The sequence below is a fragment of the Onthophagus taurus genome, chromosome 10 (assembly GCF_036711975.1).
Source record: "Onthophagus taurus isolate NC chromosome 10, IU_Otau_3.0, whole genome shotgun sequence".
NCBI classification, from domain to species: domain Eukaryota; kingdom Metazoa; phylum Arthropoda; class Insecta; order Coleoptera; family Scarabaeidae; genus Onthophagus; species Onthophagus taurus.
Window position 1 is genome coordinate 6,610,680 of NC_091975.1, and position 16,013 is coordinate 6,626,692.

The 16,013-nt window shown below is 34.2% G+C and overlaps 1 protein-coding gene across 1 annotated transcript in view; it reads left to right on the forward strand.

The window, feature by feature from the left end:
• LOC111422984 (Chondroitin sulfate N-acetylgalactosaminyltransferase) overlaps positions 1-11,255 on the forward strand; it is a 69,385-nt gene extending 58,130 nt beyond the window's left edge. Inside the window, exons 6-8 of the mRNA XM_071199290.1 lie at positions 4,529-5,636; positions 6,295-6,442; positions 10,781-11,255. Coding sequence (XP_071055391.1) covers positions 4,529-5,636; positions 6,295-6,442; positions 10,781-11,002 — 1,478 coding nt within the window. The 3' untranslated portion in view covers positions 11,003-11,255. The remainder of the gene's footprint in view (positions 1-4,528; positions 5,637-6,294; positions 6,443-10,780) is intronic.
• The last annotated feature ends 4,758 nt before the right edge of the window (positions 11,256-16,013 follow it).

Here is a 16,013-nt window from a genome sequence, read left to right on the forward strand (position 1 = left end):
ATTTTATGTTGTTTTGCATGTTGTTTTATGTTATACATTATGATATCTGTCGGTTGTAAAATGGATAAGATGAGAGATGTTATCTATTTGTAGAGTCTCTGAAAATGGCCAAGGTCCGAAACTGAAATTCTATATAAAATAAAAGACATAAACTTTTAATTTTACACTAACATCTAGAAAACGACACTGGCCTAAAATCGTATAACGTGATTGGCGCTTAGCTTTATCGTTTAAAACAAATAGTAGTTTAGGTCTTTACCTACCCGACACCATGAAAATCTCCAAAAACGATAAAATGTCACTTAATCAAGTGATGTATAACGCGGTCGAATTAATTATCGTACCAGACATCATCATTGCAAGTATGCAACCAAATACGCAAATCGCGTATTACAATGCCAATATTGTGATATTGGTTGCATACTTCGTTGATGACGTCGGGTACGATAATTAATTAACACAGTGTACTAGATATGAATATGCGATTTTAAAGTAAACACAAAGTAATGTTATTAAGGTACGTTCTTGTGCTTTGACGTCGAATTTTTCTAACCTAGTGATAAATAAGTCAACCCCGGTAAGCTGCGGGAAACATTTGGAAAAATTACTACCCGTACCCAAGTAGAAACCCCAAGGTAGAAAATCCTGTTAGAGACGACAGGTGAATTACGGCTTCCACACCGAGTAGATGTCGATGAATTTGTACGAATCTATTCCATACCAAATAACCCACAAAACTTAATTCTCAACAACAAACTAAAACTTCGTTAGTAGACGATTAAACACAGTTCTTTCGCCAAAACAACAACGAATTAAAGCAGTATGTCTGTTTCTAATTGGTTGTTTTTTCCTTCACTAAGCCATCCAAAAAGTAGTTTAGCCAACGTAATTGCGCGAGAGTTGCAACTTATTATTTCGTCGGGTAAATTAGCCAAGCCCCCAACAAAAGCAAACTACTCCCTAATTGTTAGTCGTCCGTTTTTACGGTCTCGGTCGAGGAGGGTCGCGAAAACGACGACTGAAACGCTATTTCGTATACCGGCGCGGTGTCGCTAATTGTCGACCGAACTACTTACTTGCCAGCGGCTCTCTAATTAGTTTTAGAACAGCACGCGTCCGTGTCGATGCACCGTCTAACCAACCTTGCTTTTGCTTAACAAAGGATGTCGTTTTAATTAACCAAACTGCTACGGAAACCAACTCTTTATTTTTTGGTTAGTTAAGATACGTTAATTTTTTATTATCAAAGAAATAGTCAAGAAAGGTAAGGTAATAAGCTATTTTCCTTCTTCAAGCAGGAGTTTTGGAGTTTCAAGCCTGGTGTGCCTTCTCAGCCAAATTTTGTTGTGCAGATAATGGTTCAGGAAATTGATCTTCACCTGCAACATAACCCAATCCAACCTAAACCAACAGGAGCCAATTCAATTTAAACCAAGCAAAGTTAAGCTGTTATCAGACATCCGGCCTAACGGTCTCGGACGGCCGGATAGTGTGGGGTTGGAGCTCATCTGTGAGACTCCGACCCACTAAAAACCCCTTTCCTCTGCCCGGAACCGCCCTCTCGGGCATTTCTTCGGGCTTTATATTGGAATTCTTCTTCCCAGGTTCGAAATAAGATTCCTTCCTCTCTTTTTACTCCTTTTCCTCTCTATCTCTTTATCTCCCTCATACCTTTCTTAAAGCATCAGAATTCTTCCTCTCGTTGAAGATCCCTTCATCTCCCCCCTTTTCTTCCTCTATCTCCTCGACTGGTCAATCAGTCAATACTTCCTTCCGCTTCTTCCACGATTTCTCTCCCCCCGTTTGGACACATAAGAGGTCTTACTTTTTGAAAAGTTAAAAATTTTACTCTTACCCGGATGGAGGGGATTGCTCCCCTTCTTCCTCCCGGAAATGGAAACACGTCTCTCCACCTCCTACTCCTCCACTCAAACTCCTTTTTCTTCCTCTTCCTTCCACCTCTTCCCTGGTCTCTCATCGTCCGTTGGGAAACATAAAAGATCTTACTTTTTGAAATATTAAAGTTTTTACTCTTACCCGGTTGGAGGGGATTGCTCCCCTTCTTCCTCCCGGAAATGGAAGCACGCTTCTGCATTTACTACTCCCCCGTTCAAACTTCCTCTTCTTCTCCCTTCCACTTCTTCCCTGGTCTCTCATCGTCCGTTGGGAGACATAAATGATCTTACTTTTTGAAATGTTAAAGTTTTTATTCTTACCCGGATGGGGGGATGCTCCCCCTCTTCCTCCCGGAAATGGGAACACCTCTCTCTCTATTCCTCCAAGTTAAGCTAAGCCAACCTAACTCAACCCAATCCAACCTAACTCAACCCAACCCAACCGAACCCAACATCAGGTCTCAACATACATCAGGACGCTGGCTTGTAGATGTTTCTTAGATGTCTCACTAAAAACTCTTCTTCATTTCCTCACATTTGAAAAACAAACAGTTTAAATCTCCCTTATTATTATTATTATTGCTGCCGGGCTGAGGAGAGCGGCCCCTCTCGTTACCGCAACCTATAACATCTATTGTAACTTTAGCCCTCCACAGGTTTAGGGCAAATGTAGGTCCTCAATGAACCTTAGTATTGTCCTGAGGTCTTGAACCTTTATGTCGGTAGGAGTTTTACCGAACACGTTGTGCCTTAGACGGCCTCTGGCGACGCAATTGCACAGTATATGTTCAGCAGTTTCTGACTCGTCGTTGCATAGTCGACAAGTTTGATCCTCAGCTTGTCCAATGTGGAAGAGGTGGTATTTTAGGGGCACATGGCCGGTTAGGTAGCCTGAAAGCAAAGTAAGGCTATCTTTGAAGCCTCCCAGTTGTTGATTATTTGTTTTAGGTGGCTTTTTTGTAGTCCACATCCAGGTTGGGGTCCAATGAAGGGCGTGTTTGCTGCCTCTTTGGCCAGCTTGTCGGCCTTCTCATTGCCCTCACCTGGAACCCACCATAGGGTAACATCATTGCCCCTAGCGAGTTCTCTGAGGTTGTTGGTACACTCTCTGATCAGTGCGGAGCCACACGTGTAGGCCTGAATTGCCTTTAAGGCGGCCCGACTGTCTGTGAAAATGTTTATGGATGTACCTTTTTGTCCCTTCTCTAGGTTCAAAGCGGTGCAGAAGATTATAGCAAGAACTTCTGCTTGGAAAATTGCTAAGTCCGAGCTAAGGGGCAATTTGATGTGGCTATTTGGTCCATTGATGCCCATGCCTACTCCAGATCTTACTGTCTCTGAAGCATCGGTGTACCAGGCTAGGGCTCCTCTTTTTAGTAGAGGCCCAATCATCCCTACTACTAAATATGACCTTGTACGGTTGGTTGAAATTGTATTCCGTCGGTATGAGGTCCGTTTTAATTTTAGACATGGGTCCTTAAGGATCTCGAGGTGTCCTCTGAGGTTACCCTGCATCAACTTGAGTGAAGAAACTGTTTTCAGTGATAAGGCACTTAAGGCTGCCTCCTTTTGTATATATGTGGAGCGGTGTGTGACCGAGTAGGACTTCCAAAGCAGCCGTCGGACAGGATCTCATTGCACCCGTTATGTTAAGACTGGATTTGTGCCAGCTGTTATTGAGCTGTCTTATGTTTTGTCTGGCCACCAAACCAATGAGGCATAGGCGACCATGGGTCTGATTATTGCTACGTAGGCCCAATGAGCCATTCGTGGTTTGAGACCCCAGTTCCTCCCTAGGAGCCTGCGGCAGATCTGGTTTGCCATGATGGCCTTTTTCCTCACCTTATCTAAGTGTGAGTTCCAGTTTAGATTACTGTCAAGTATTACCCCTAGGTATTTAGTTTCTGTTTTGAGGTTAATAGTTCTGCTTTCAATGGAGGGTGCTTTTATTTGTAGCTTCCTTCCCCGAGTGAAAGGGACTATTTCGATTTTATTGGGATTGATGCTAAGCCCATTGCTTCTGCACCAAGTACTGGTGAGTAGTAGGGCTTTCTGCATTAGCTGAGTTATGATTGAATCATATTTACCTCGGATTGTGATTACCAGGTCATCAGCATACCCTTGTATCTTAAATCCGTTTTTAGTTAGGGTGTTCATCAAGTCATCAACTACCAGGCACCTTTATAGTCAGCGACTCGCCTCCCAGACTGGCTGTGATCTACCGACTTTTCAACATGGCTATACACCACTTGATTGTCGACGGATGTATGTCTTTTACGTTTAGAGCCTTCTCTATGGATTCATATGAGGTGTTATCAAACGCACCTTCTATATCTATGAAAGCACAAAGGGCTATCTCTTTTGTTGCAATTGCCTCCTCTAAGGTGCTAGTCAAAGCATGGAGAGCGGTAATTGTTGATTTTGCTTTCTGGTAAGCATGTTGGCTAGGGTGGAGTGGATTTGTGACAAGCACTCCATTCCTTAGGTATTGATCGATTACCTTTTCCATCCCTTTGAGGAGAAATGAAGTTAGGTTAATTGGTCTGTACGCCTTGGGGTCCGCGTTTGAAAAACGAAAATCTCTGCGCCTTCTTGAACCATCATTTTTCAATTGAAAAATTTTTTTGTTGCAGATAATTATGGTCAAACTCAAGCAGAAACGTCAGTTTTAAATATACATTTCAATACAACAATGCTTCCCTTATCATCATCATCGTCATCATCAAATAATGAATGTATACATTTTATAAGAAAACAAATTGTTTCGGCGGAGATATTGCGAGGTTTGCCGTTTAATAACGAATTTGAAATGGTCCCGTTTAGTCATTTTACCATCAGCAGAGTGTATCCGATTGAATTGGGTTTAGGAAAAAGGGTCGTTGAGAAACCGATTGGGTTCAAACGAAAAGATCTTTTAGAAGTTTTACAGAAAGCCGTTGACACGTTAAATAAAAATCATACTCAAGAAATCAAGAAGGAAAACAGGGCGAGTGTTAAATTTACTTTGGATGATTTCTTAGAAGGGATTTATCGATTAGAACCGACGACGGGGACTCAGTACGAGTTGTATTTTAGGTCGAAAATGAAAGAACCGAATCATTTTAACGGTTACACGAAATTGATTTTAATGCGGCCTTTCGCTCCATTACAACCATTAAGTGTTGAACAATTATATAGGCCTAAACAAAAAGAATTGATCCATATTATTTTACCTTTATCCGGACGAACATCAACGTTTCAAAGTTTTATGGAAAAATTTGTTAAAATTGGTTTAAAAACCGATAAAAAAGTTCATTTAACCGTAGTGTATTTTGGCGAAGAAGGACTTTCAGAAGCGAGAGATATAATGTCACGTGCGGTAAGAACTAAGTACAATGGTGTCGCGAAAAATTTAAGGCTTTTAGCTTTAAATGAGACTTTTTCTAGAGGAAAAGGACTAAGGGTTGGTGCGGAGAGGGCTTGGGATTCAGATGGTGTACATAGCCAAAACGATAAGAAAGATGTGTTGTTATTTATGTGCGATGTAGACATAGTTTTTAGTGCGCGATTTTTAGAAAGGTGTCGATGGAACACTCAAGTGGGAAAGAAAGTTTATTATCCCGTCGTTTTTAGTTTGTATAATCCGCACGTTGTGTATACACTTCAAGGACGAGAAGTTCCATCCGAAACGGAACAATTAGTAATTAGCAGAGATACCGGATTTTGGAGAGATTTTGGATACGGAATGACTTGCCAATACAGGTAGGTAAAATAATAATAATAAATTTTCTTAAAGTAGAAATAGATACAAACACATTTCGTACATTTCAAGGCGCTTTTAAGAGATTGCAAGTAACGGTCGGTTTTATCGTTTTCCCTTACCACTAAAGAAACCTTAGAAGTGGTGTTGTATTGTCCGACCTCGGAAAATTTATTTCTCGAACTGAAAAGATAAATATTCAACCAACAAAAAATACACCGTACAAAAAAAGTAATAAGAAATATCTTTCGGTTTTATGTTAATCTCCCAATTAGATTTCCGACTTCCTCGCGCCATTTGGCAGTTCGGACCGGAAGTTTCTAGTCTTAATCCAGATAATGAAACATGCTGAAATTCGAGGAGGAGAGAGGACGCAACCTCGCTAATGGCTCGAAATAATTACTTGATGGCCACTTTAAGATTGGGATAACGTCTCAACGTGACGCTTGACATTTATTGGCACAAAGAAAAAGAAGGGAAACCTCTTTAAACAGAGATAATTAAATCGCCGATAAGATTCTTTGAGGGAGTTTTCTTTCAAGTCTTCCTTTGTAAATAAGATTTCCTGACGTAAATAGGCTATTGAAAAAGATGTTATAAGATAGAACAAAAGGCTTTTTTGATTTGATCGATAAATAATTCTTTTTTGTTTCTAACTAGGTCCGATTTTTTAAAAGTTCGTGGATTTGATGAAGACATTGTAGGTTGGGGTGGAGAAGACGTGATGCTTTATCGGAAATACGTGCACAGCGACATGAAGGTGATTAGAGCTACGGATCCAGGAATTTTTCATATCTGGCATCCAAAAGTAAGTCGATTTTGTTGTATTCTTAATGAAGCTGTTTGAAGGGTGCGAGTATTTTAATTGAGTTGGATTTTTGGAAAAGTCAATTTAATTCTTTTGGACTTTCAGTTTGTTAGGTCTTTGTCAATTAAGTCAGAGGCGAAAGGGTTGGCGCCAGCATCCAAGTTATTCTGGCAATTCCAGCCGGTCCAGCAGATCAATTAGATCCGCAATCCGAAGCATTGGCCCCCTAGTTTAATTCAATTTCACGTTCGCACGCGTCCAGATTGATTGCCATATCCGGATTGTTCTGCAATCGACGCTCAATTGTCTTTTTACCATTCAATTTAAAATTAAATCCCTTTGTTTTAACTTATACGTTAATTTTTAATTTAATTTTTTCAATGGTAAAAATTCAAATTAAGTCCAATACAAAATTCCTAAGTAAAGCCTAATTTAACCACAATCAAATTCAACCCAACCTAAGTTGACCCAACAAAAGCAAACCTAATCATACTCAACTTAAGTCATACTTGAATCTACTTAAGGCGAAACAATTAATATCATCGATGCATAGGATAACACATATTACAGTGCCACGAAGAGCTGCAATTTATATCAAATTTATATTCGACAACACACGTTGTAGCGTATCGGTCGCAAGTGACCTTGACTTAACCCAGAATGAAAATGCACGTTTAAGCTTAGATCGTTTGACGCCAAGGCGCTATATTTGATGTCACAATGAAGCAATATTGAACATGGTATTTTACAGCGCTTCGGTGACAACCGATTTCGACTTAACCAAGCATAATCTTGCATGGTGATACTTAAGTTGAGTCCATTCCGTAGAGCTGCAATTTATACCAAATTGATATTCGATAACACATATTGTAGAGTCTCGGCAACAAGCAGCGTTGATAGCTGCTACCGATAAATGACTTAGGCCTACTTTTACCACCTCTTTCTTGATAAATTTATCCGACAGATAAATCCAGCTCTTAGCCAATGAGAGCGCTTAAAACCGCTGTAACCATGGCAACTATACTCTAGATAGTTTATCAGGAGGATGGTAAAAGTGGGCCTTAATCTACCGATTTTCAAAAGAATCTATCTAAACGAAATAGATATATTAACAACTAGTGAAATAACAAAATTCATAAAATTTTTATATTTTCACGTTTTTCTGGATATCTATGCATCTGAGAGCAAAAGTGCAAGAGAGCAATATTGTTAAGAATAAAATTTGCTACAACTATTGTTCTAAAAGATTTTTTGTAAGGTGCTCCAATTCCCAAGTATTACCATAACATCTAGTAAAATAACGAAATTTATCATATTTTTATATTTTCAGATTTTTCTCGTTATTGACACATCTGAGAGCAAAAGTGCAAGAGAGCAATATTGTTAAGAATAAAATTTGCTACAAATTTTGTTCTAAAAGCCCCTTTGTAACATTATCTGTTTCCTGGATGTTACCATTACCAACTTGTAAAATTAACGAAATTTATCATATTTTTATATTTTCAGATTTTTCTCGTTATTGACACATCTGAGAGCAAAGGTGTAAGAGAGCAATATTGTTAAGAATAAAATTTGCTACAACTTTTGTTCTAAAAGTCCCTTTGTACCATTATCTGTTTCCTGGATGTTACCATTACTAACTAGTAAAATATCGAAATTCATCAAATTTTTATATTTTTATATTTTTCTCGATATTGACGCATCTGAGAGCAAAAGTGCAAGAGAGCAATATTGTTAAGAATAAAATTAGGTACAAGTTTTGTTCTAAAAGTTTTTTTGTAACATTCTCTGTTTCCTAGATGATGGTAGCACCAACTAGTAAAATGAAATTCATCAAATTTTTATATTTTCATATTTTTCTCGATATTGACGCATCTGAGAGCAACAGTGCAAAAGAGCAATATTGTTAAGAATAAAATTTGCTACAATTTTTGTTCCAAAAGTTTTTTTGTAACATTCTCTCTTTCCTGGATGCTACCATTACCAACTAGTAAAATAGCGAAATTCATCAAATTTTTATATTTTCACATTTTTCTCGATATTGACGCATCTGAGAGCAACAGTGCAAGACAGCAATATTGTTAAGAATAAAATTTGCTACAATTTTTGTTCCAAAAGTTTTTTTGTAGCATTCTTTGTTTCCTGGATGCTACCACTACCAACTAGTAAAATAACGAAATTCATAAAATTTTTATATTTTCATGTTATTCTAGACATCTATGTATCTGAGAACAAAAGTACAAGAGAGCAATATTGTTAAGAATAAAATTTGCTACAATTTTTGTTCCAAAAGTTTTTTTGTAACATTCTCTGTTTCCTGGATGCTACCACTACCAACTAGTAAAATAACGAAATTCATAAAATTGTTATATTTTTATGTTTTTCTCGATATCTATGCATCTAAGAACAAAAGTGCAAGAGAACAATATTGTTAAGAATAAAATTTGCTACAACTATCGTTCTAAAAGATTTTTTGTAAGATGCTCCAATTCCCAAGTGTTACCATAACATCTAGTAAAACAGCGAAATTCATCAAATTTGCATATTTTCGTGTTTATCTTGATATCTATGCATCTAAGAGCAAAAGTGCAAGAGAGCAATATTGTTAAGAATAAAATTTACTACAATTTTTGTTCCCAAAGTTTTTTTGTAACATTCTCTGTTTCCTGGATGCTACCACTACCAACTAGTAAAATAGCGAAATTCATCAAATTTTTATATTTTCACATTTTTCTCGATATTGACGCATCTGAGAGCAACAGTGCAAAAGAGCAATATTGTTAAGAATAAAATTTGCTACAACTATTGTTCTAAAAGATTTTTTGTAAGGTGCTCCAATTCCCAAGTATTACCATAACATCTAGTAAAACAACGAAATTCATCAAATTTGCATATTTTCGTGTTTATTTCGATATCTATGCATCTAAGAGCAAAAGTGCAAGAGAGCAATATTGTTAAGAATAAAATTTGCTACAATTTTTGTTCCACAAGTTTTTTTGTAACATTCTCTGTTTCCTGGATGCTACCACTACCAACTAGTAAAATAGCGAAATTCATCAAATTTTTATATTTTCACATTTTTCTCGATATTGACGCATCTGAGAGCAACAGTGCAAGAGAGCAATATTGTTAACAATAAAATTTACTACAACTTTTGTTTCAAAAGTTTTTTTGTAACATTCTCTGTTTTGTGGATGCTACCATTACCAACTAGTAAAATACCGAAATTCATTAAATTTTTATATTTCCATGTTTTTCTCGATATCTATGCATCTGAGAACAAAAGTACAAGAGAGCAATATTGTTAAGACTAAAATTTGCTACAATTTTGGTTCCAAAAGTTTTTTTGTAACATTCTCTGTTTCATGGATGCTACCACTACCAACTAGTAAAATAACGAAATTCATCAAATTTTTATATTTTCATGTTTTTCTCGATATCTATGCATCTAAGAACAAAAGTGCAAGAAAGCAATATTGTTAAGAATAAAATTTGCTACAACTATTGTTCTAAAAGATTTTTTGTAAGGTGCTCCAATTCCCAAGTATTACCATAACATCTAGTAAAACAACGAAATTCATCAAATTTGCATATATTCGTGTTTATCTCGATATCTATGCATCTAAGAGCAAAAGTGCAAGAGAGCAATATTGTTAAGAATAAAATTTGCTACAACTTTTGTTCTAAAAGTTTTTTTGTAACATTCTCTGTTTCCTGGATGATACCATTACCAACTAGTAAAATAACGAAATTTATCAAATTTTTATATTTTCATATTTTTCTGGATATTGACGCATCTAAGAGCAACAGAGCAAGAGAACAATATTGTTAAGAATAAAATTTGCTACAATTTTGGTTCCAAAAGTTTTTTTATAACATTCTCTGTTTCCTGGATGCTACCACTACCAACTAGTAAAATAACGAAATTCATCAAATTTTTATATTTTCATGTTTTTCTCGATATCTATGCATCTAAGAGCAAAAGTGCAAGAGAACAATATTGTTAAGAACAAAATTTGCTACAACTATTGTTCTAAAAGATTTTTTGTAAGGTGCTCCAATTCCCAAGTATTACCATAACATCTAGTAAAACAACGAAATTCATCAAATTTGCATATTTTCGTGTTTATCTCGATATCTATGCATCTAAGAGCAAAAGTGCAAGAGAGCAATATTGTTAAGAATAAAATTTACTACAACTTTTGTTCCAAAAGTTTTTTTGTAACAACAACGAAATGTATCATATTCTCGTATTTTTCTCGATTTCTATACATCTGCTTGTGAGAGCAAAAGTGTAAAAGAGCAATATTTTTTTTTTTAATTTTTATTTTGTTATAGGTTTGTTCTGGTACTCCGGGTGGCCAAAAGCTTTCACCGGATCAATACAGATCCTGCATCAGATCGAGAGCTTTAAACGAAGCCTCTCACGCACAATTGGGCTTTTTAGCCTTCAGAGATGATATAGCAGCGAATAACGGCCCCGCGAAATATCCGCCACCCCCGCAAAACCCCCATCACCACCCTCCACCGAAAAAAGCCCCGCCAAATCCTCCAAATTAAATTCTGCTTTAACTTTAAGTATTGAATTGTGATATTTTTTCGTGTCATTTATTGTTAATACATTCCTGATTATTGTTTTTTTTCGTTATTTAGTGTTTTAAGAGATTGTTTTTGATTGTTAATAAATTAAACGAGAATTTGTACATCGAACATTCCAGATTTGTTGTTTTTTTTTGTTTATTAACTTGGACATAATCAATGATACCGAATTTGAAATGATAAATTCATATAAATAAAGTATGTTATTAGTAAATTTGTTGTTTTATTTTAAGTGAGACATTTTAAGGCGGTAAGTATTAAAACTTTGAATACAATTTCATTTTAAATACTTTATACTCTAATTTAATGGCGACGAATTCTAACGAAAAGGTGATAAATCCAGCTCCGTAACCGTACAATAAAAACCAAAAAGCTTCCTCGTAATGTTTTAATGATAAAACAACCGTTGATTCATACTCGGGAATTCCTAAAAGAATCATGCTGTAATTGGTGTTTTCGAAAATGATGTTGTTCCATGATTTAATAAGGAACCCTTTTTCGATAATCTCCATTGACCAAAAGTAAATGATATCGTTCAAAAAATTAAACTTTCTTAATAAAAACGTTACAAATAAAGTCATTTTAGTGAGATTCGTGATTACATTGTCGTGATGTGGCGTATCAAAGGGAAATGTATCTGTGGTTGATTGAAAAGTCATCGCAGTTCGATTTGTTACTTTAAATATCCCTTTTAAGATATCCCTTTCGGGTGTACTAACGATGTTTATGTGATGCCGCCATGATTCAACGTTAAACCTTTCATAAATCGCAGAAAGCCTCTCGAAATACCAAGACATATTCGGGTAATAATTATTAATATACATGCTTTCTGCGTTTGCTATTTGTATCCCTTGCGCGGGCAAAGTAAAAATTCCGCTTAATTTTCCAGTATAAATCGTGCTTATATTAATTGAATAAAGCAGATAAAATGTTAATAAAATCCTTAGCGTTGAACGATTCGGCAAAGAAAAAATACCCCATCCAATTGAAATGCGGTAAAAATCTAATAAAATGTAAATGTTGTTTATGTTATCTTTGTAATAATTTATAAATTTTGAATAAATCGTTGCGATTAAGATAATCATTGTTAAAAATGTTAACCAAACCGGGAATTCAAATACTTTTAAAAGTCTTCGATACGTGCGAATTCTTGGCGGCTTTGGAACGACTAAAATAAATTTATCCTGATAAATCAACGGTCCAAAAATATAATCTCTAGTTTGGTTCATCATCGTATGCCCGATTATCGCATCTGTTTGGGAGTTTAAAAGAAATCTTTTTGCTTCCCACATTGAACCATTTTTCATGAATTCTTCCTGAAACGATTCGTTGTAATAAAAATTAATTTGAATCTTTGATTTGATTTGAATCAATTTAAACATTGTTACGAAAATCCCTGGATTTTTTTTGGCAATCTCATCAACGAATGGTAATGATTTTATAAATGTTACGTTAAAGATGCAGTTTTTTAACGACTTTTTTGGATTAAGTAAATTTTTTTCTTTAAATGTGTGATGTTTTCCGCAAAGGTTTTCTTCATAAAGCGGGTCCCAAATTAATGTTTTTCTTGTCCCGTTATTATTTATTATGGAAAAATAAATTTCGTTAAATCCAATTAATGCAATTTCTTTTCCCAAATTTATTAATTCTTCATTTTTTGTAATTATCATTATCCTTCTTTGGACGTAATTTGCGTATAAGAATTTTAAATCATTTAAATTTAGATTATTTGAGATTACCACCAAATCCAGCTGGTTGTTTCCTAATAATTTTTGATCAAACCTTTTTTGTGTCGAATTTATCAAAATTACTTGTAGCTTTAAACTGTCATAATCCAACTCTTGATTTTCCCCAAAAATAATTATAGTGCTCAATGGAAAATTCTCGAGAATAATCTCATTTATTGCTAAATTATTTTTGTTGTCAACGTTAATTTTTCCTTCAATTAACCAAAACGAAATCAAAAAAATTAATGTTGTCTTCACCATTTTTTTCGAACCTCCACCTTTAGCTGTGCCCAAGATAAAACTAAATAAAAATTGCCTCAAAGTTGTTTTTTACGTGGTGATTACCACGTAGGTAATAATCGAAACTTAATAATATCAAATAGAAATCCAATTTGATTGATATCAACCTCAAAGGAAATGTTATGAAAATTGGATTTTATTTACTTAAGTTTCTCTGTATTTTTTTTTTATTTTCCGACTGGTAATAATTTCTTTTAGGTATATTAAAAAGGAAATTTGTAGATGTTTGCAAATGTGATACGATTTCTCGATATCTATGCATCTGAGAGTAAAAGTGTTGAAAACAATATTGTTAAGAATAAAATTTGCTACAACTTTTGTTCTAAAAGTTTTTTTGTAACATTCTCTGTTTCCTGGATACTACCATTACCAAGTAGTAAAATAACGAAATTCATCAAATTTTTATATTTTTCTCCATATTGATGCATTTGAGATCAAAAGTGCAAGAGAACAATATTGTTAATAATAAAATTTGCTACAAGTATTGTTCTAAAACATTTTTTGTAAGGTGCTCCAATTCCCAAGTGTTACCATAACATCTAGTAAAACAACGAAATTCATCAAATTTGCATATTTTCGTGTTTATCTCGATATCTATGCATTTGAGAGCAAATGTGCAAGAGAGCAATATTGTTAAGAATAAAATTTGCTACAACTTTTGTTCTAAAAGATTTTTTGTAACATTCTCTGTTTCCTAGATGCTACCATTACCAAGTAGTAAAATAACGAAATTCATCAAATTTTTATATTTTCATATTTTTCTCCATATTGATGCATTTGAGATCAAAAGTGCAAGAGAACAATATTGTTAAGAATAAAATTTGCTACAACTATTGTTCTAAAACATTTTTTGTAAGGTGCTCCAATTCCCAAGTGTTACCATAACATCTAGTAAAACAACGAAATTCATCAAATTTGCATATTTTCGTGTTTATCTCGATATCTATGCATTTGAGAGCAAATGTGCAAGAGAGCAATATTGTTAAGAATAAAATTTGCTACAACTTTTGTTCTAAAAGATTTTTTGTAACATTCTCTGTTTCCTAGATGCTACCATTACCAAGTAGTAAAATAACGAAATTCATCAAATTTTTATATTTTCATATTTTTCTCCATATTGATGCATTTGAGATCAAAAGTGTAAGAGAACAATATTGTTAAGAATAAACTTTACTACAACTATTGTTCTAAAAGATTTTTTGTAAGATGCTCCAATTCCCAAGTATTACCATAACATCTAGTAAACCACGAAATTCATCAAATTTGCATATTTTCGTGTTTATCTCGATATCTATGCATTTGAGAGCAAAAGTGCAAGAGAACAATATTGTTAAGAATAAAATTTGCTACAACTATTGTTCTAAAAGATTTTTTGTAAGGTGCTCCAATTCCCAAGTGTTACCATAACATCTAGTAAAACAACGAAATTCATCAAATTTGCATATTTTCGTGTTTATCTCGATATCTATACATTTGAGAGCAAATGTGCAAGAGAGTAATATTGTTAAGAATAAAATTTGCTACAACTATTGTTCTACAAGTTTTTTTGTAACATTCTCTGTTTCCTAGATACTACCATTACCAACTAGTAAAATAACGAAATTCATCAAATTTTTATATTTTCATATTTTTCTCCATATTGATGCATTTGAGATCAAAAGTGTAAGAGAACAATATTGTTAAGAATAAAATTTGCTACAACTATTGTTCTAAAAGATTTTTTGTAAGATGATCCAATTCCCAAGTATTACCATAACATCTAGTAAAACAACGAAATTCATCAAATTTGCATATTTTCGTGTTTATCTCGATATCTATGCATTTGAGAGCAAATGTGCAAGAGAACAATATTGTTAAGAATAAAATTTGCTACAACTATTGTTCTAAAACATTTTTTGTAAGGTGCTCCAATTCCCAAGTGTTACCATAACATCTAGTAAAACAACGAAATTCATCAAATTTGCATATTTTCGTGTTTATCTCGATATCTATACATTTGAGAGCAAATGTGCAAGAGAGTAGTATTGTTAAGAATAAAATTTGCTACAACTTTTGTTCTACAAGTTTTTTTGTAACATTCTCTGTTTCCTAGATACTACCATTACCAACGAGTAAAATAACGAAATTTATCCAATTTGTATATTTTCATATTTTTCTCCATATTGATGCATTTGAGATCAAAAGTGCAAGAGAACAATATTGTTAAGAATAAAATTTGCTACAATTTTTGTTCTAAAAGATTTTTTGTAAGGTGCTCCAATTCCCAAGTGTTATCATAACATCTAGTAAAACAACGACATTCATCAAATTTGCATATTTTCGTGTTTTGTTTATCTCGATATGTATGCATTTGAGAGCAAATGTGCAAGAGAGCAATATTGTTAAGAATAAAATTTGCTACAACTTTTGTTCTACAAGTTTTTTTGTAACATTCTCTGTTTCCTGGATACTACCATTACCAAGTAGTAAAATAACGAAATTCATCAAATTTTTATATTTTCATATTTTTCTCCATATTGATGCATTTGAGATCAAAAGTGCAAGAGAACAATATTGTTAAGAATAAAATTTGCTACAATTTTTGTTGTAAAAGATTTTTTGTAAGGTGCTCCAATTCCCAAGTGTTATCATAACATCTAGTAAAACAACGAAATTCATCAAATTTACATATTTTCGTGTTTATCTCGATATCTATGCATTTGAGAGCAAATGTGCAAGAGAGCAATATTGTTAAGAATAAAGTTTGCTACAACTTTTGTTCTACAAGTTTTTTTGTAACATTCTCTGTTTCCTAGATACTACCATTACCAAGTAGTAAAATAACGAAATTCATCAAATTTTTATATTTTCATATTTTTCTCCATATTGATGCATTTGAGACCAAAAGTGCAAGAGAACAATATTGTTAAGAATAAAATTTGCTACAATTTTTGTTCTAAAAGATT